General features: G+C 41.0%; 1 protein-coding gene across 4 annotated transcripts in view; it reads right to left on the bottom strand.

Moving 5' to 3' along the window:
- PLAT (plasminogen activator, tissue type) overlaps nt 1–19,909 on the bottom strand; it is a 37,726-nt gene that overhangs the window by 13,424 nt on the left and 4,393 nt on the right. For 2 of the 4 annotated variants that reach the window (XM_056570980.1, XM_056570981.1), the window contains exons 2-7: nt 15,342–15,418; nt 5,916–5,999; nt 4,972–5,014; nt 3,147–3,278; nt 2,247–2,357; nt 1,149–1,323 (exon numbers count right to left, since the gene is read on the bottom strand). In XM_056570980.1, the coding sequence (XP_056426955.1) occupies nt 1,149–1,323; nt 2,247–2,357; nt 3,147–3,278; nt 4,972–5,014; nt 5,916–5,999; nt 15,342–15,418 (622 nt within the window). Of the gene's footprint in view, nt 1–1,148; nt 1,324–2,246; nt 2,358–3,146; nt 3,279–4,971; nt 5,015–5,915; nt 6,000–15,341; nt 15,419–15,651; nt 15,666–16,413; nt 16,446–19,909 lie in introns of those variants that run through there. The other 2 variants (XM_056570982.1, XM_056570983.1) reach the window with 2 other exon arrangements.

The raw sequence follows: 19,909 nt of genomic DNA, 5'->3' as shown, positions 1-19,909 counted from the left end.
TTTTCTCCAACACCAACAAGCCATTTTCGTCCACAAAACTCCCACTCAATGGTTATTTTCTCTTTTTTTGGAACATTCTCTCTGTAAACCTTGTTGTAGGTAAAAATTCCAATAGATCAGCAGCTTCTTAAATACTGAGACCAAGCCACACTGGCATCAACCACCATGGCACATTAAAATCCCCTTTCTTCCATTCTGATGCTCGCTTGTCTTGACCGCTTCTACATGCCTAAGTGTATTGAGTTGCTGCCATGTGATTGGCCGATTAGCTATTGGTGTTAAAGGGGTATTCCAGGAAAAAACTTTTTGTTTATATATATATATATATATATATATATATATATATATATATATCAACTGGCTACAGAAAGTTAAACACATTTGTACATTACTTCTATTAAAAAATCTTAATCCTTTCAATAATTATCAGCTGCTGAAGTTGAGTTATTGTTTTCCGTCTGGCAACAATGCTCTCTGCTGACATCTCTGCTTGTCTCGGGAACTGCACAGAGTAGAAGAGGTTTGCTATGGGGATTTGCTTCTAAACTGGGAGGTTCCCGAGACACGTGTAATCAGAGAGCACTTAGACAGAAAAGAACAACTCAACTTCAGCAGCTCATAAGTACTGAAAGGATTAAGATTTTTGAATAGAAGTAATTTACAAATCTGTTTAACTTTCTGGAGCCAGTATATATATATATATATATATATATATATATATATATATATATATATATATATATAAAAAGCTTTTTCCTGGATAACCCCTTTAAGAAGCATTTAAACAGGTGTACCTAATAAAGTGGCCAGTGGGTGTATTGAGCCGCTCACCTTTGACTACATGAATACAGGAACAGCGCCACTTTTGTTCCTAGTTTGTGCCTGGTATTGCAGTTCAGATCATTTATGGGACTAGTATAATAACCTTAAAATACGAGCCGAAAGGCCGCTTATTAAACATCCCACCTTCTGTACTAATATTTTCATACCAGCAGGGGGCAGTATACACCTATATTTTGCTGTCTGCTACAATTTGCGCAAAATGCAGTAATGTGTCCCTAGTCCTATAGGTGTTCTCGGAGACCCCTTTGCCCAAGTTGCCCCCTTCCCCCATAACATTGGCCCTGTGCACCCTGTTAGTCCAGTACCTGCAATAGTTGTGGTTTCCCAGTCCAAGTTGTTGTGCGTCCTTGTGCTGCGCGTTGTAAATCTTCTGACTAAGTGACTGGGAGTTCCAATTCACGCAGCTCAGGCCGCTGTTTGTCCGGCTGTAGTTTCCCCGGTAGGACTGTCCTGTGCCCTCGTAACAGGAGGCCAAAGTGTCTGCAATGTGTATATCAATATCATTGGATATAAGTAGGTACATTGAAGAGTGTGGAGGACATGGCAAAGATTACAATGGCCCCCATTAATGGTGCCAGCTTGTGCCAACTAGGACAGATGGGCCTGGTAGACGACCATGGTAAATGATTGGTATATAGAGAGCCCAGCACAGGTTATGACCACCCAATAGCACAAAGCATGTTCGCTTAGCATTACGGTTTCCCAACCAAGGTGCCTCCGAATATTGCAAAACTACAACTCCAAGCATGCCCGGACAGCCAACGGCTGTCCGGGTATGCTGGGAATTGTAGTTTTGCCAAAGCCGGAGGCACCTTGGTTGGGAAACATTGCTGTACATCATAGCCAGTTATGGACAAACATCATTATTAGTGTTGAGTGCGAATATTCGAATAGCGAATTTTTTTCGCGAATATCGGCACTTTGCGATTTTGCGAATATTTAGAATATAGAGAAATATATTTGTTATGACGAATATAAATTTTTTTTTTGTTTTTTTTTCACAGTACACAGTGATCATCCCTCCCTGCTTCCAGCTTGTGGTCCAAAGAAGGCGAATATGCGCAAAAAATTCGCGAGTATCGGCACTTCCAGAGGACACTGATCCCTCCCTTCTTTTAGCTTGTGGGCCAATGAGAAGGACGCAAAGACAGTTGTCAGAGGTTAGCAACATCCCTAGCAACCAATAGGAAAGTAGTTAGTTGAAAGATGTAATCGCGCATGCGCATTTTGCGAATTTCATTACCAATTTCGCAAGAAAAAAAAAGGGAACGAATATGCAATATTCGTGAATCTAGGACAAATATTCGTCCATATATTCGCGAAATATCGCAAATTCAAATATGGCCCCTGCCGCTCATCACTAATCATTATATACAGTACAACATGGCGCCCATTTCTCGTACCTATTTCGCAGTGCTCTCCGGTAAACCCGCTGTGGCATTTACACAGGTAATTCGGGGAGTAAAGAGCCTTTACACAAAGTCCACCATTGTAGCACTTGGTTTCGGTACAATCTGTCGAAAACAACATGAGAGAGAAAGAGAGTATTACAATCTGTCCCCTTCCCATGTCCTTTATAGTTAGGGGCATTTATGGGAAGTTATTCGGTATCCCCAATTAGAAGATGTTAAAGGGGTACTCCAGTGAAAAAAATTTTTTTTAAATCAACTGGTGCCAGAAAATTAAACAGATTTGTAAATTACTTGTATTAAAAAATCTTCCAGTACTTATTAACAGCTGTATGCTACAGAGAAAATTATTTTATTTTTTAAATTTCTCTTTTTTCTTGTCCGCAGTGCTCTCTGCTGACACCTGATGCCCCTATCAGGAACTGTCCAGAGCAGGAGAAAATTCCCATAGCAAACCTATGCTAATCTGGACAGTTCCTGACATGGACAGAGAGTCTCAGCAGAGAGCACTGTGGACAAGACAAAAAAAAAAAATTCTGAAAGAATAGAATTTCCTTTGTAGCATACAGCTGCTAAAAAGTACTGAAAGGATGAAGATTTTTAAATAGAAGTAATTTATAAATCTGTTTAACTTTCTGGCACCAGTTCATAAAAAAAAAAAAAACTTTTCCACCGGAGTACCCCTTTAAGACTTAGACAAAAGTTATCCAAGCCCATCAATTTCAGCAAGACCAGCTGACTATCTCATGTGTTTGTGGGGTACCAAATATGGGAAAGTAGGATAAGGCATGTTAGATTTCAACACCTTTCTCTCCTTTCCCCATTGAGTACACACGTACGGGGAAATCGGAATGAACAGCTGTCAGACGTTTTAGGTTGGAATCGGCTTCTTACCCATGAATGGTACACTGTGGCACCGGCTGCGCCCCTTCTCACATCGGCAGAACTCCACCCTCCGCCCAGCAGGACGCAGCCAGGTGTCGTCATCTGTGTAGATTCTTCCTGAGAGTTTTTCCACGCACAGAGCTGTAGAGAAGGAAGAAATTGGTTAGGGTTTTTTTTTTTTTATCTGTGACACACACTGAAAGGGGTATTCCAGTGAAAAATATATATTTTTTTTCATATCAACTGGCTCCAGAAAGTTAAACAGATTTTTAAATTACTTCTATCAAAAAATCTTAATCCTACCAGTACTTATCAGCTGCTGAAGTTGAGTTTTTCTTTTCTGTCTGACAACAGTGCTCTCTACTGAGACCTCTGTCTGTCTCAGGAACTGTCCAGAGCAGGAGAGGTTTGCTATGGGGATTTGCTCCTACTCTGGACAGTTCCTCTGGACAGAAAAGAACAACTCAACTTCAGCAGCTGATAAGTACTGGAAGGATTAATATATTTTTAATAGAAGCAATTTACAAATCTGTTTAACTTTCTGGAGCCAGTATTCCAGTGAAATAATAGTTTTTCACTGGAATACGCCTTTAAGTTCACTTTAGTCTAACACCCCTCTTAATGGGGGAATGGATCCCCTGGGGATAGGGGATAACAAATTGATTGGTGGGGGTAACTGTGCTGGGACACCCACCGATGATGAGACCGGAGGAAAATTGTTGTGTCCCCATATAATATCTTTCCCATTGCCTAGTTCTGTTAATAGATCCCGCCCGCTCATAAGGGGAGCGACTCCCAAGTCTCAAAAGGAATTTCTGTTTTGATCAATTATAACTAATAACAAAGGAGATAATAACACTTCTAGACTTCCTAAAACTGGAGCTTGTGAGGCCCACAATGCCAATCGATTGGTTATGTTTTTATTTATTTATTAGCGACATCCACTTAAGTTCACTTTGGTCTAATACCTCTTAATAGGGGAATGGATGCTCGGGGATAGGGGATAACCAGCTCATTGGTGGGGCACCCATTGCTGGGACACCGACCGATGATGAGAACGGAGGAAAATTGTCGGCAAACACTCCATGTATTCTGAAGATTCCAAGCTTCCGAACATTGCTGAGTGGTCAGACCTCCACTGATCACCTTGTTATCCCTTATCATGTGAAAAGAGGATAACTTTTCGACTTGGGAATACTAATTTAGGGTTAATAACATTTAGTTATCAGAAATTAGTCCAGGAGTCTCATCTCCAGCAACTCCTGATACATTAGCTTTGCCCTGATGAAGCTGCAGTCACTACACCTTGCTTTACTGAACGTGAGTATTGAAAGGAAATTAACTGTCCTTGGCTTAATCAGTGAAATCATGTTAGTAAGAGTAGAGTTGGCCATGGACATGTTTAAGCCAAACCCACTGATATTGGCAGGAGCGGCTGTCCAACTTGTGTATGGTGGCCTTCTGACTCTCCACCAATGAGGTCAAGGGTGTAAAGGATTGGGTTTTTTCCATTTATACTGCCCAATCTTCTGTTATCAGGGTGATAAGCTGTCATCTGAGGAGTCTGGTAACAGCTTACCCTCTCCTTCCATTCCAAAAACATGAATGTTTGGCTGAGCTAAATATTTATATGTATGAGAAAATTAAGAGACATACTGTAGCTGTCTAGCTAAACTAGTGTTCTGCCAACAGCTTATGTTATGTGTATGTAAACCTTTAGACCTGAAACTACCTTATATCTCACATAGGAGACCACCATATATATAACCAAACTGTATCCATTGTCTCATTCTACACAATGAATGCACCCAAGACAAAAATAGTCAATAATTACATTTATATGTCCTTGTTCCTCTCTTCTCTCGGTTATGAAGGACCTGGAAAAAAATTAAAGTGTTGTTCATGGGTATCCAGATAATAGATTTATATCTACAAAGATGCAAAAAATATTCCGATTTACTGAAGATAAGCAATAAAGTGGCTGTCTCAACACAGTTTGGTGCATGATTTCAGGATTCAGCCAAACATGTAGTATGCTTTGGTGGCTATTCACTGATGGCTTAATTCCATCAGAATGAGAGCCACTCTTACTGAGTTCTCAGTCCTAAACAGTTGACTCCATCCCTTTACAATGTCTATATGCTCTAATAGATTTTAGGGTCAGGGGGTGTCTTTCTGAGCCTTTAAAGGGAACTGTCATCTCTATCATGTTGCCTGAACCACGAATCATTGGGGTGGTCCCCAGTAGCTTCTCCAGACCCACCAGCCTTGGTTCATAGATTCTTTCCTGTTTGATAATAGGAAGAGCTCTATCAAGCAAAAATGGCGGAGCGGAGAGAAGCCAACAGGGACCACCTCAATGGCGTGTTTTTTAGGCATCATGAAAGTGATGACAGCTCCCTTTAATTCTCAAAAAACCCCATCTACATTTATGAACTCATAAGGAAAATGACCCCATAAGAAATATTTAAATAGGACAGAGTTTAATGTCCAGGAAGGAAGCCTGCTGTATGTTTCCCCTTTAAGAACTTTCCATGAGCCTTGGAACAATACCCCAATACTATGTCTTGCAGAGGGGAGACAACACAACTTCCCACATCCTATAGCAAAGGGCATGAGTCCAACCATGGTTGGGCCCAATGGGCACTATAACATATATACAGGGATGCAAGATCTAAAACATTAGATCACTCTCCCTCAATGACATAATCTAAGGCCTATAACCAATAACATATGGTCTAACAATGTACTGTAACATTATCTCCTCAGTCCTCTTACCTCTTTAGTGGATGATACGACCTCACCAAAGAGGACAATCACTAAGATGGTCATGGCTCGGTGGCCAAGAAGACATGTTTCAATCTGCAAGGAGGACAGAAGTAAGGTGAAAAAAGGTTGGAGGACTACCCCATAAGTACAGAAGACAACTAGGTAATATATAATTTAGGAGTCCATATTTTATTTGGAAGCAGGAGATGCACTTCGAGCTACTCTTCGAAAATATTTCACATCAATGGACAACTAAAGAAATCTCCTCTACATTCTTCTCCTTATCATGTCTCCATGACGTACATGATCTGCTTTACCGCTTCCAGCTCCCAGTCTAGATAACATAAACCAGAGAAATTTGTACTCTTCTGTATTAGCTTTGATCCTTGAACATCTACTATATCTCTCCTACCTCATCCCTTGAACCCAGGCCTGGAATGACTACAGTGTTCTGTCAGTAAGACTTACCGTAATTTATAGTCTTGTCTATGTGTGGTCTGGATATAGCCCTTACTGAAATAATCTCATGACATAGAACAGAGGTTCCCGATATCAGTTCCTACAGCCTAAATAACAAAGCCCTTCTGTCTGCCTGCCACATGGTATTACAATGAACCGCCCATTACTGTATGTGACAATGAGTGCTGGGATTTATAGAAACGGAGGATGTGGTTTTAGGGGAATCTTGACCCAAAAATTAACAAAAAAACTGACGAATAGTCTTGACCGCTCCTGCATCCTGTAAATGTTGTATGATGACACGATTGGTCATAAATTAACTGGAGATCTGTTATGGGTTCAAAGTTTAAGGGTCTAAAGAGACTCATATTAGCTTAGAAATAATTCCCTATTAATGAAATAAGGAGTAGTAGTAGAGAAAACAGGGTTATACATTTTAAGGTGCCCCTCCTACTATTTCTAATAATTATAATTTTTATTATGAAATCATAGTAGAAAAAGAGTACGGAGCACTGACCGGTTGAAATGCAGCAGGATTCTTTATTTTCTTCCACAGGAACACCTTGTGCGGGGGAGCGGACTGCTGGGCAGACATTTGGGCAACGGACCGTATCACGCGTTTGCGCTTCATCAGGCCCTACGTCAGCACGTCCGAGGGTGTGCTCATAAAACCAAACCTGTGTGGTCATGACAACCAGACAACGCTTGGACAACATACAGACAGTTGAGTGGAATGTGGGGCAACATAAGGGGAGGGTGTAACACTGGGAACAACATGATACAAAAGGAAATTTAAAGGAAGAATACACACAATAGTGAGTCCATAAGATGTAGTACATCTAAACAAATACAATCTCATTATGGTCGTTTAGACCCAATGGACCAGTTGCGTTAGTACGCAGGATCCAACACGATTCCTTCACTAGCAGGCATTTATGTCTGTCATTTATGTATGGTGAAGGTTTCACGCGTTCTAATGCGGAAAACTTCATGGCTTTCGGGTCACCATTGTGGGCATCTATCATGTGGGATATAAACCTTGCTAAACCACGATTAGTTTTTCAGTGACCATATATGCTCTCGGATTCTGTGGAACAACGGATGTATGGTTTTACCCACATAATGATCACAATCACACATAAGACAATATACAACGAAGTTTGATCTACAAGTGATAAACTGTTTAATTTTAACACTGTATCCTCCCAAGTTGATTTCTTTAGCTTGTGCGTTATATGAACAGAAAGAACAGGATCCACATGAATAGTTACCTATAGGTCTACTATCAATGATCCAATCCTTTCTTTGTTGTTGAACTTTTATGTTGTGTTCTCTTTTAAAAAAATCTGAAATAGTACAGTTTTTCTTATACGTTATTATGGGTTTAATTTCTGCTACAGTTTTAAGATCCTCATCTTTTTGAATCATGTACCAATTATTGTTTATTGCTCTTTTAATGTGTTTTTAAATGAAAAAAAAGTATCTATTTTGTTGTTTCTTAGATTTTTTCCCTAGCAACATATGTCTAGGTACACTATCGATACGTTTATGTGCAGCGTCTATGACATCTTTAGGATAGCCTCTGTCCAAAAATCGAGAACTGAGTTAATCTAATTGTTTCTGCAATTTGATAGGATCATTATTAATGCATTTAAGCCGGACCATTTGACTATATGGAAAGCTTGTTTTCAAATGTGTGGGGTGCGATGATTCAAAATGCAGTAATGCATTTTTTTGAGGTGGGCTTTCTGAAACCTGTAGTGATGATCATGTTGTTCTGTATATTGACCATTACATCTAAGAATTCTAAAGAATCCCCTCCATACTGTGATGTAAATAGCATGTTACCAGTATTAACATTAAGTTATTCTATAAATTGGAGGAATGAATTTTTGGTGCCACTCCATACAACAAAGATGTCATCAACAAATCTTAACAGGAGTTTTATGTGTTTGACAAAGGGGTTGTGTATGGAAATAATGTAGTTACGCACAAATATGGCCAGGAAGATGTTAGCATATGCCATTTAGCTGTCTGTACCATTGTGAGTTTTATTGAAAGATATTATTAGTCAAAACCAGTTTTAATGGATCAGCGACAAATTCTATAAATGTAGGTGATTGGTCGGTACTTTTCAAAAATTCCGTGACAGCCTGTACACCCGCATCATGGGGATGCGGGTGTACAGGCTCTCAACATCCATTGAACATAGTGAATACTCATCTGTCCAAGTAAAGTTATTCAGGACCTTGATGAGATCCCCTGTATCTCTCAAAAAGGTCAGGATGTACTCTAGGAGTGGTGAGAGTAACCAGTCCAGGTAACTGGACAGGTACTCCGTTGGTGCTCCTATGCCCGCCTCTATAGGACTTCCCGGCGGCGGGTCACATTTTTGTGAACTTTAGAGACCAGGTACCACTTAGGTTGCTTATGGGCCACAGGTAGCAGTTTTTCTGCTGTTTTGATGTCTAATATGTTTTTATCTACATATTTTAGTAGATGAGATGTCAATCTTTCAATTACTTTGTTGGTGGGGTTAGACTCCAATTTTTCATACACTTCAAAAACTGCTACCTATGGCCCCTAAGCAACCTAAGTGGTACTTAGTCCCCAAAGTTCACAAAAATGTGACCCATATGGGCATAGGAGCACAAGCGGAGTACCTGTCCAGTTTGTTTAAAAACACACCAACGAATGAACACATTAAAAGAGAAATAAACAATAATTGCTACATGATTCAAAGAGATGAGGATCTTAAAACTGTAGCAGAAAAGAAACCCATAATAACATATAAGAAAAAACTTACTATTTCAGATTTTTTTTTGAAAAAAGAACACAACAAAAAAGTTAAATAACAAAGAAAGGATTGGATCATTGATAGTAGACCTATAGGTAACTATTCATGTGGATCCTGTTCTTTCTGTTCATATAACGCACAAGCTAAAGAAATAAACTTGGGAGGATACAGTGTTAAAATTAAACAGTTTATCACTTGTAGATCAAACTTCGTTGTATATTGTCTTATGTGTGATTGTGGTCATTATGTGGGTAAAACCATATGTCTGTTGTTCCACAGTATCCAAGAGCATATACGGTCACTGAAAACTAAACGTGGTTCAGCAAGGTTTATATCCCGCATGATAGATGCCCACAATGGTGACCCGAAAGCCATGAGGTTTTCCGCATTAGAACGCGTGGAACATTCACCATACATAAATGACAGACATAAATGCCTGCTAGTGAAGGAATCGCGTTGGATCCTGCGTACTAAAGTAACTGGTCCATTGGGTCTAAACGACCATAATGAGATGAGCGTTTTTGTCTAACTGTATTTGTTTAGATGTACTACATCTTATGGACTCACTATTGTGTGTATTCTTCCTTTAAATTTCCTTTTGTATCTTGTTGTTCCCAGTGTTACACCCTCCCCTTATGTTGCCCCATTTCCACTCACCTGTCTGTATATTCTCCAAGCGTTGTCTGGTTGTCATGACTACATAGGTTTGGTTTTATGAGCACACCCACGGACGTGCTGACTTAGGGTCTGATGAAGCGCTAACGCGTGATACGGTCCGTTGCCCGAATGTCTGCCCAGCAGTCCGCTCCCCCGCACAAGGTGTTCCTGTGGAAGAAGATAAAGAATCCTGCTGCATTTCAACCGGTCAGTGCTCCATACTATTTTACTACTGTGATTTCATTTTACTGACTGTTACACGTGTAGCACTAAATACAGGGAAGGACACGGGATTACAGCAAAATTGTGTCACACCTGAATGTTATGGTAAATAGTGTCTGAGTATTATATAGAAAGGTGCGGTGATCAGCTTTCCTTTGAAAATAGTATAATTTTTCATTATTATACTTCTAGAAATTCCATTATGATATCTAATCCAAGCCTAAATACGGGTGCCAAAAACAGTGCAGCAGGGAGACATAAAATACATGGGAGCGCAGGAAACAGCTGTTGCCACCAGGTAGTGCTCCCGTGTGTCTACCTGCTGTACTTTTTTTGTACCTGCATTTTTTTGAGTTAAAGACAAGAAGACCACTATAGAAGGGTGAGTGCCACTTTCATTTTTCTACATTATCAAACTACAATTTATGTTCTAGATTTATGAGTATTGGCAATGCCGGAACCGCTCTATTCTGATTTGATTGCCAAGCCTAAATACCCTAAGTCTCCAAGGTTGTCATTCATACAAATAACTTAAGAGAACAGAGGTGGAAAACTTACAGGCTTCTATATACTGGTAACTTTTTTGCTTTTCTAACAGTATAAATACCGTATTTTTCGCCGTATAAGACGCACTTTTTGTTCCCCAAAACTGGGGGGGGGGGGAAAGTTGGTGCGTCTTATACGGCGAATACACACCTATCGCGGCGGTCCCTGCGGCCATCAACGACCGGGACCCACGATCAAAGCTGACCGCCGCGTCTGAAGCGAAAGTGACACTAACCCAGCTGCTCAGTCGGGCTGTTCGGGACCACTTCGGTGAAATCGTGGCGTCCCGAACAGCTTACAGGACACCGGGAGGGACCTTACCTGCCTCCTCGGTGTCTGCTCCGTTACGGGATCCCCTGCATGGCCGGCGCTCTCCTTCGACATCATCACGTCGTCGCGCACGCCGTCCCGTCATCCAATATGAGCGGCGTGCGTAGCGACTTGATGACGGTGACGGAGAGCGTGGAAGAAGATGTCCGGAGCGTCGGGGACACCATGGGGACGCGGCGACAGCGATGGAGCGACATCCAGGGCAGCGGTGATGAGCGGTGACGGGTCAGGAGCGGTGGGGACACATGAGTATTACCTCCTATCCAGTGGTCTTCAACCTGCGGACCTCCAGATGTTGAAAAACTACAACTCCCTGCATGCCCGGACAGCCATAGCTGTCCGGGCATGCTGGGAGTTGTAGTTTTGCAACATCTGGAGGTCCGCAGGTTGAAGATCACTGTTGGGTTCAGAATCTTTTTTTTCTAGATTTTGCACCTTTAAAATTGGGTGCATCTTATATGCCGGTGCGTCCTCTAGGGCGAAAAATACGGTAAGTCTTAATAAGTAGATAAATATAAGTATGTACATTTAAGTATACTCAATGGGGGACATGTATCATTATTTGTGTATGGTAGAAGCATTTTACCCCTTTTCCTGAATTCTAAATTATGTGCAGAAGCGCTAAATTTATCAATCAAGTGCAATGAGCTTCATAAATTGTGGGTAAATATAGTAATCTCCTAAATCCACTCTTTGGAAAATAGAATCAATGATTTAGAGCATCTTGCTACGTTAAGTCCAAGATGGCTCATATTTGCGCAAAAAAAACAGCTCTTGCGGCAAAATTTTTGGTGTAAAAAAAAAGTACGCAGTTAATAAATCCATGTGTACTATAGATGTCACTCCAAGGTACCCCGATTAGGCCACATCTGGAGGACATGCTCTACCAAAACGTGTGCAAAAAAATTGCGCAAAAAAAGGGCTTGCGCAAAATTTTGCGCAAAAAAAAATACACACAAAACAGGGGTAAAATCTTTGATACATGTCCCCCCAATAAGTACATTTCAATATACATACCCCACAATTTATTGTATACAAAAGCTACAAGCCTGTAAACTTTCACATGAACATTGTTTAATTGTGTTAAGATGCGAGCATTGTGGTTGGGCTGGATCCAATTACCGCTCTATGTCTGAAAACATGAACCATTATGGATCATCAGATGACTCACAAGCTTAGGTTATAAAGGCAAGAAAAACATTACCCCAGGCCTAGTCTGACCCATCCGAATTACTAGAGCATCTCCAGTTGGCTTAGAGCCTGAACTACTTGGAATGAAGTGAAATGTTGTGTATTTTCTTCTTCGTGTCTCTTCTTCACCGCTTGGCCAAACATATCTTACACTCTTTAGTATCCAGTGTTTATACTTCATACGAATGTCTACTTGATGGAATATATCCAGGAGAACTTACTGGAGCAAGTTCGTCATCGCCTGATGAATCTCACAATTATGTGGAAGTGTCTACCATAAGCCTTAATGGCCAGATGCAATTTGGTTGTTCTGGGAAGAGTATTGTGGTTTTTTTTTAATTCATTTCCCAAGGGCAGAAGGCAATGTATTTCCATCCCAATAAAGTTTAGCAACGGAGATGGCAGGAAAATAGTTATTGGTATGGCTTAAAATGTGTATTAGTGGCCTATCCTTACTGATCATTGACGTACTGATCCCCAGGAACCCCAGTAGTAGACCCATCAACATATGAAAAGTACCGATTGACTTCTATGGAACAGCGTGGAGGGCATACTCTGTGAGGAAATCACTGTGCTGCGAGAGGGAGGAGGGTGGAGGAGCTGAGCTGTGTCCACCTCTTATTGTCAATGCTGGGACCCTGTGTTATTTGCCTCCAATGTTATAGTAGATATGACTTTTCTTTGTAATCCTGTCATGTGATAATCATGATATAAAAGCGTACTACTCTATTGTACACAGTGTGATAGGAAGTGCCTGCCTATTGTGACAGCTATTTTGCAATGCGAAAACTGCAATATGTCAAGTTGTGATAAACCATAGGAGCAAGAGATCCAGAAATGGAGGTTCTTCTGGTGAACTTTGTGGCTTCTGACCTGAATGGGTTCTCTAGAGTTTTGGTGGGACATACTCACCCCACCACCATACACACACACACACACACACACACACACACACACACACATGGACGCACACACTTACGCACTTCGCGATCACTATGTATGAATGCTACATATATGCAGATTTTTTTTCCAGCTAACTAATTGCCACCACTTACCAGTCATCGTAAAGTACACAATACACCTTGCAATCAAGGGGCATCTATTTAATGCATAAATAATAGTCTTTCAAAGATAAAATTGATGAAAGGGAATCCAGATTACCTCCTTACTCCCTATAAGATGGCAATAGCTATAGGGGCTGCAGAGGTAGCAGTTGCTCATAGACCCTGTGTCTAATGTTACAAGCATAAGGCACCTTCAGGGTTTCAGGTTCAAAGTCCCTCATCGCCGAAGCTCAGGGAGGACCAATGATGCTCCCAGCATCTACCTGGGCATTGACCCAAACATCAACCAGGGAGCTAACAACGTGGAAGGTGGCATCTTGCCTAAGCAGGGACTTGGGGTTGCAGGGAGGTCCGGAACCTGATGGTCACAAACCCATCTCCTAGACCAACAGGAGGAACACTCAAAAGGGCACGGCTCCCTCATAAATCTTAGTGAACAAATAAAGAAACAAATGTGGCGCAGTGACAAAAAAGACAAATAAATTAGTAGATTATGCAGAGCAATTACTGCTCAGTCATCTGGCCAGATCTATAAAAATGATTACGACCCTAGCCAGATGGCAAGGACCAGGAGATATGTGCCAAAACTTTTATGAGTTTAGTAGTGCCCATGCCAACATTCAGTGGGACCAACCCCAGTGAAATCAGGCACCTCAGGGGCACCATTCCCAAAGGCAAATTGTACCTCAGCTCTACACCGCCCTGGCCCAGTGACCAGACCCAAAGGATACAGGTATCATCAGGGCAGCCATTGAGCTTGGCACAGCTAGCCCCAGAATGCCTTGGTACACCTGCCCCCTCCATGCAGAAATCCATCCCCTTTAGTGGACCCTGTCACCCAATAATAAGAACAGATCTCAGCAAAGTTTTGCATTGAATCCCAAGAACTTTAAGTTATACCTCTGCTTTAAAAACAAATGGAAAGAGGAGGTCTCAACCAGGCAACCCCTTTAACTCACTTTGGTATATTGGATATTTTAGATAGTTTCAGTTCTTGAAGCAGCATCCTCCCTGTGAAACTTAGGGGGAGATGTATTAAAGGGGTACTCCGGTGGAAAACATTTTTTTTTTTAAATCAATTTGTGCCAGAAATGTAAACAGATTTGTAAATTACTTCTTTAAAAAAAAATCTTAATCCTTCCAGTACTTATCAGCTGCTGTATGCTCCACAGGAAGTTCTTTTCTTTTTTGAATCTCTTTTCTGTCTGACCACAGTGCTCTCTTCTGACACCTCTGTCTGTTTCATGAACTGTCCAGAGCAGGAGAGGTTTCCTATGGGGATTTGTTCCTGCTCCGGACAGTTCCTGACATGCACAGAGGTGTCAGCAGAGAGCACTGTGGTCAGACATAAAAGACATTCAAAAAGAAAAGAACTTCCTCTGGAGCATACAGCAGCTGATAAGTACTGGAAGGATTACGATTTTTTAATAGGAGTAATTTACAAATCTGTTTAACTTTCTGGCACCAGTTGATTTAAAAAAAAAAAAAAAAAATTCCACTGGTGTACCCCTTTAAGGAATGTACGCCTTGTTTACATTGGCCTTTCAGACTGGCAAACGAGCACACTTCACATGGCACACATGCTTTCTTTTCCCACAGGCGCCCACTAGTAAGCGTGTTTTGGACTGAGAATGGGCGTTTTTTCACTGGCATACCCGCCCCCTTGTTTACTTTAAAGTACAACCAGATTTATCATGCTCTCGTGGCCGGGTGCGCAAATTTCTAAACCGATCACCATTCTAAAGTCACGCGCTATCATTCATCACATTTCAATACATGCCCACCAACTGCACCCTGTGCGGAAACGTGCACGGTGTCGCACCAAAACCGCTCTGGTGATACATGACCCCCTACGTTTTTCTACTGCTTCTCATAACTAGAGGCTTCTTCATAGGGATTTCATATTGGTGAATACAAAACCTGTTATAGTCGTCAACTGCAAACTTATCATCCTGTCTTGATAGTCTGCAACCGGAGAAGTATGCATTGTATACTGCGGTGGTCTCCAAACTGTGGTCTCTAAACTGTGGACCTCCGGCTGTTGCAAAACTACTACTCCCAGCGTGTCCGGACAGCCGTTGGCTGTCCGGACACGCTGGGAGTAGTAGTTTTGAAACAGCTGGAGGTCCACAGTTTCATACTGTATGCTGCCATTGCTTGTTCACTTACCTTCTTCATTGTTGGAGACTTCTTGCTAGCGGTTCTGCAGTCTGTAGCCTTGTGTTCTCCCAGAAGACTGCGAGCAGCTGCATAGAGAAAAGACAGAGGACAGCATTACTAAAGGGTTAGTCAGCAGAGAGAAAGAAAAGAGATAGGCAGGAGGAGGAGGAGAGTCCTGAAAGAGAGGACCACAACAAGACACAGAGAGAAAGAAGTCTCCTATAGAGGAAGTTATAGAGACATAAAGGAAAGAGGATGAGTGTGCCCAGAAAACATATATTAAGGGAAGTAATACATCACATAGTCAATACACGTAGACCTGCGAAGGCTTTGACCCAATTCGGGAAGTGTGAGAACTGTAGGGGTTAACCAGCGGTGGAATGTAAAGTAGTTTACATGAGTTCAGGGTGAGTGGACTCCAGATATGTTTATGGCTCTTACTATAGCTAAGTGTTTATTAAAGGGGTACTCCCGTGGAAAACTTTTTATTTTATTTTTTAAATCAACTGGTGCCAGAAAGTTAAACAGATTTGTAAATTACTTCTATTAAAAAAATCTGAATCCTTCCAGTACTTTTTAGGGGCTGTATACTACAGAGGAAATTCTTTTTTCTTTTTTGGATTTCTCTTCTGTCACGACCCCAGTGCTCTCTGCTGACCTCTGCTGTCCATTTTAGGTACTGTCCAGAGCCGGAGAAAATCCCCATAGCAAACATATGCTGCTCTGGACTGTTCCTAAAATGGACAGCAGAGGTCAGCAGAGAGCACTGTGGTCGTGACAAAAGAGAAATCCAAAAAGAAAAGAATTTCCTCTGTAGTATACAGCCCCTAAAAAGTACTGGAAGGATTAAGATTTTTTTAATAGAAGTAATTTACAAATATGTACCAGTTGATTTAAAAAAAAAAAAGTTTTCCACGGGAGTACCCCTTTAAGCTTTTCATCTCTGACCATGTATTTACTCATACTGACTATTTCGGACAGCTGGCAAATTGCCTCCCCTCAGATCTCTAAATTGGTAGCCATAATATGTGCGGCTGTCAATAAGGCATTTGGCAAGTCACGGAGACTCATGGAGACTTACTTAAAAATTTTCTAAAATACAGTGGTCCTTCAAGTTACAATATGAATTGGTTCCAGGACGACCATTGTATGTTGAAACCATTGTGTGTTGAGACAATGAGGGAGATTTATCAAAACCTGTCCAGAGGAAAAGTTGCTGAGTTGCCCATAGCATCCAATCAGATCGCTTCTTTCATTTTTGAAAAGGCCTCTTAAAAGTGAAAGAAAAGATCTGATTGGTTGCTATGGACAACTCAGCAACTTTTCCTCTGGTTTTGATACAGAACTCTATGGAAACCTGGTAATTGGTTCTGAAGCCACCAAAATGTCATCCAAAAATAGGGAAAAGTGAGGATTAAACTAATTAACTAACTAATATAAATAAAACAAGTCCTTACATATAAACGTGAGAAAGATCTGTTGGGAGCTGTGATCACTGTCTATGTAGAGGACAGGAGTCTCTTCATGGTCCTGTACAGTACACAGTGTCCCAAAAAAGTAAAATGGAGCCGCCCTCACCTGGAGCAGCTGTGGTGAGGGTGTGATGAGGGCAGGTGGAATTACCCTAGGTGCAGATGGCATTAACCCCTTGTGTTCGTGACACCAGGGCGTGGTTTATCCTCTACACCACCCGAAGGAATACCGCTGGATCCTGGGCTGGGCACGTGGGCAAATAATGACTCCAGCACCAAGTTACGGAACAAAGGCAGCTTTACTGAGTCAGACAGATGGAATAGTTTATACAGCTTGGCTATGCCCACGGAAGTGACCAGTGACTTCAGAGACCTTAGGACATCTTCCCTTCTAGGGTCCACTATGAACCTTTGGAGAGATGTCATAGATGACTGTGAAGGTGCATGAGAATTGAGAATTATTATTTCCGCTGCTTATGGTGGTAACAGGGTAGGGTTGCGGATGTAAAAGGAGTAGCCCTTTTTGGCCATGGTATAGTCCAAACCATAATAAACAGTAATTAATTATATATTACCAGTATTATTTTACACAAAGGACTAGAAAAGAATGGCAGCCATGGACTGGTCAGGGCTGGGAATAAGATTACACTTCATTGTACAGGACTTGACATAATATTATTATTCTATGTTTTACTGATATGTTATCTATAATTTATCATCACTGTCTATGGAAAACCATTAAGGTGATGAATCTATGGTGCTAAAGTCCAATGGTACCAGGAGGGGTACGAGAGTATCAGACATCTGTACAGTACCACCTATTTTGTCAAGGGAAAACAAAAAGGCCATGTTCACACATTGTACTTTGAGGCATCAAACAGCATTACTGCAAATCACAATTCACCTATTTTGTATCCACAATTCTTTGACTTCGATTTACTTTAAATTCAAATGTTCCATAGGTTACTGTTCTCTGTAATTATTAAGGCCATACAAAAGTGACATACTTACATGGACATAATAAATCGGACATTTTACTCGTGTTTTATAAACTTGTTTTAAGTGTTATGGCAAGATTATTTAAATAGTAAAGACTTAATCTGCATAAAATGCTTGAAATGTGCACTTAAAATGCGCAAGAAAAAAAAAACATGGAAAACAAAAACGTGCTTTAAAAAAAACTCCAAAAAGAAATAAAAAAAGGCCTTGAAAAATACCAGCATATTTTATGTATATATTAAATAGCTGTGGGGCCATAAGCAATCTCTACCGATACTACCATGCATGTTTTCAACAGAGAGGGTGGTAATCTGCCGCCAGACTCCTGTGATGGCAGCTTATATCCCTGAAAACAAAAGACTAGGTAGTTGAAATCCTTCTCTCCTACAGCATCTGCTATTGGGGGGCTTCAGGAGCCCACCATACATAGTAAATGATTGGCCGGTCCTGCTAAAAACAGGGGGTTTGGTTGACATTTATCTAATGTGTATGCCCAGCTTTAGGTAATCTACTGATATCTATGAATGTCTTACAAGTCCCATTATAGAAACTATAGACATTAAAGGGGTACTCTGGTGGAAAAAAATTTTTTCAAATCAACTGGTGCCAGAAAGTTAATCAGATTGGTAAATTACTTCTATTATAAAATCTTAATCCTACCAGTACTTATCAGCTGCTGTATACTACAGAGGAAGTTGTATAGTTATTTTCTGTCTGACCACAGTGCTCTCTGCTGACACCTCTGTCCGTGTCAGGAACTGTCCAGAGCAGGAGAGGTTTGCTATGGGGATTTGTTCCTACTCTGGACAGTTCCTGACACATACAGAGAGGTCAGCAGAGAGCACTGTGGTCAGCTGATAAGTACTGGAAGGATTCATATTTTTTCATAGATATATTTTACAAATCTGTTTACCTTTCTGGAGCCAGTTGATATGAAAAAAAATTGTTTTCCACCGGAGTACCCCTTTAACAATGTGAAACCCTTATTACCATGAAGGAACCCCCTAAAAAAGGTGACCTCTTTCAGAATCTGGTGTTAGAATAGAATTGGGCTACTAAGTAAGGAATGGGCAACCCAAGGTGTAAGGTGGAACAGTTCATCTCAGTATTTGGCCAATACAGAGAATCTACCACCTACTTAGGAAATTATATCAGTACGGTAGTTTTCATAAAAACTACAAATTACCAAAATGCCAGCGCTATTATACCCTCCTTTACTATTTTCCATAGAGTTTATGTCGTTTTTTTTCTTTTTCACTCTGCAGCTGGTAGTAACATGGGAGGAAGAGTGGGACCATCTTCCAAGGCCGGATAATTTAAGGGTCTGGTTACGATGAATCATAACGCAGTCATGTTAGTAAAGTCAAGATGATTATTTCAAGATCTGGTTATGGAAATCATATATAGGTCATTCTGCTCTGTAGGGTTCATGCAAACTGGAAACGTATGCAGCAACTTCTTCTAAAGTCTGGATGCCAAGAATGTGCTGGGTGTGCACGTATGGGGTTCAAGAGTTCTGTGCAATGATGAAATCAGGAGCAAGGCATTTTTCCAGTGAAGACCCCCCCCCCCCCCCTATAGTTACTAAAAGGCCAGCAAAGATGATATAAACCCAGCTGCAGCACCCACCCTCAGCTGTAGTGTTCAAAAGTATAATATTCTATTTCCTCAGATTCCTGTAGATTGGCTCTCTTTTAGGCTTATTTTATTGCCTTAACCTAGTATATATAAATGCCCTGGCCAAGACATAGTGTTTTTTTTGGTGCTCCCTTGGTAGTCAACACCCAGTAATAAAAAAAGGTCCTGATTGCCCCTGCACCGCCATCTAGACCACAAAATTTCCCTACAGCACCACCAGAGGGGAAAGGAGGTATTACACATTTCCAACTGATGTTCCATGCATGACAAAGACAATTCCATGATCTCAGTTGGAAATGTGTAATACCTCCTTTTCCCTGTGGTGCTGTAGGGAAATTTAACATGTAGCTGGTTATCCAAATATCGAGACTATGGTTGCCAATTTGAATTTTCCTTTTTCTAAAAAACGTATTAAAAAAAAGTCTATACCTCAATACACTGATAAAAAATCATTACCAGCATTTACTT

Source organism: Hyla sarda, chromosome 4 (genome assembly GCF_029499605.1).
Source record: "Hyla sarda isolate aHylSar1 chromosome 4, aHylSar1.hap1, whole genome shotgun sequence".
Taxonomy (NCBI): domain Eukaryota; kingdom Metazoa; phylum Chordata; class Amphibia; order Anura; family Hylidae; genus Hyla; species Hyla sarda.
This window is presented reverse-complemented; position numbering and strand designations above follow the sequence as displayed.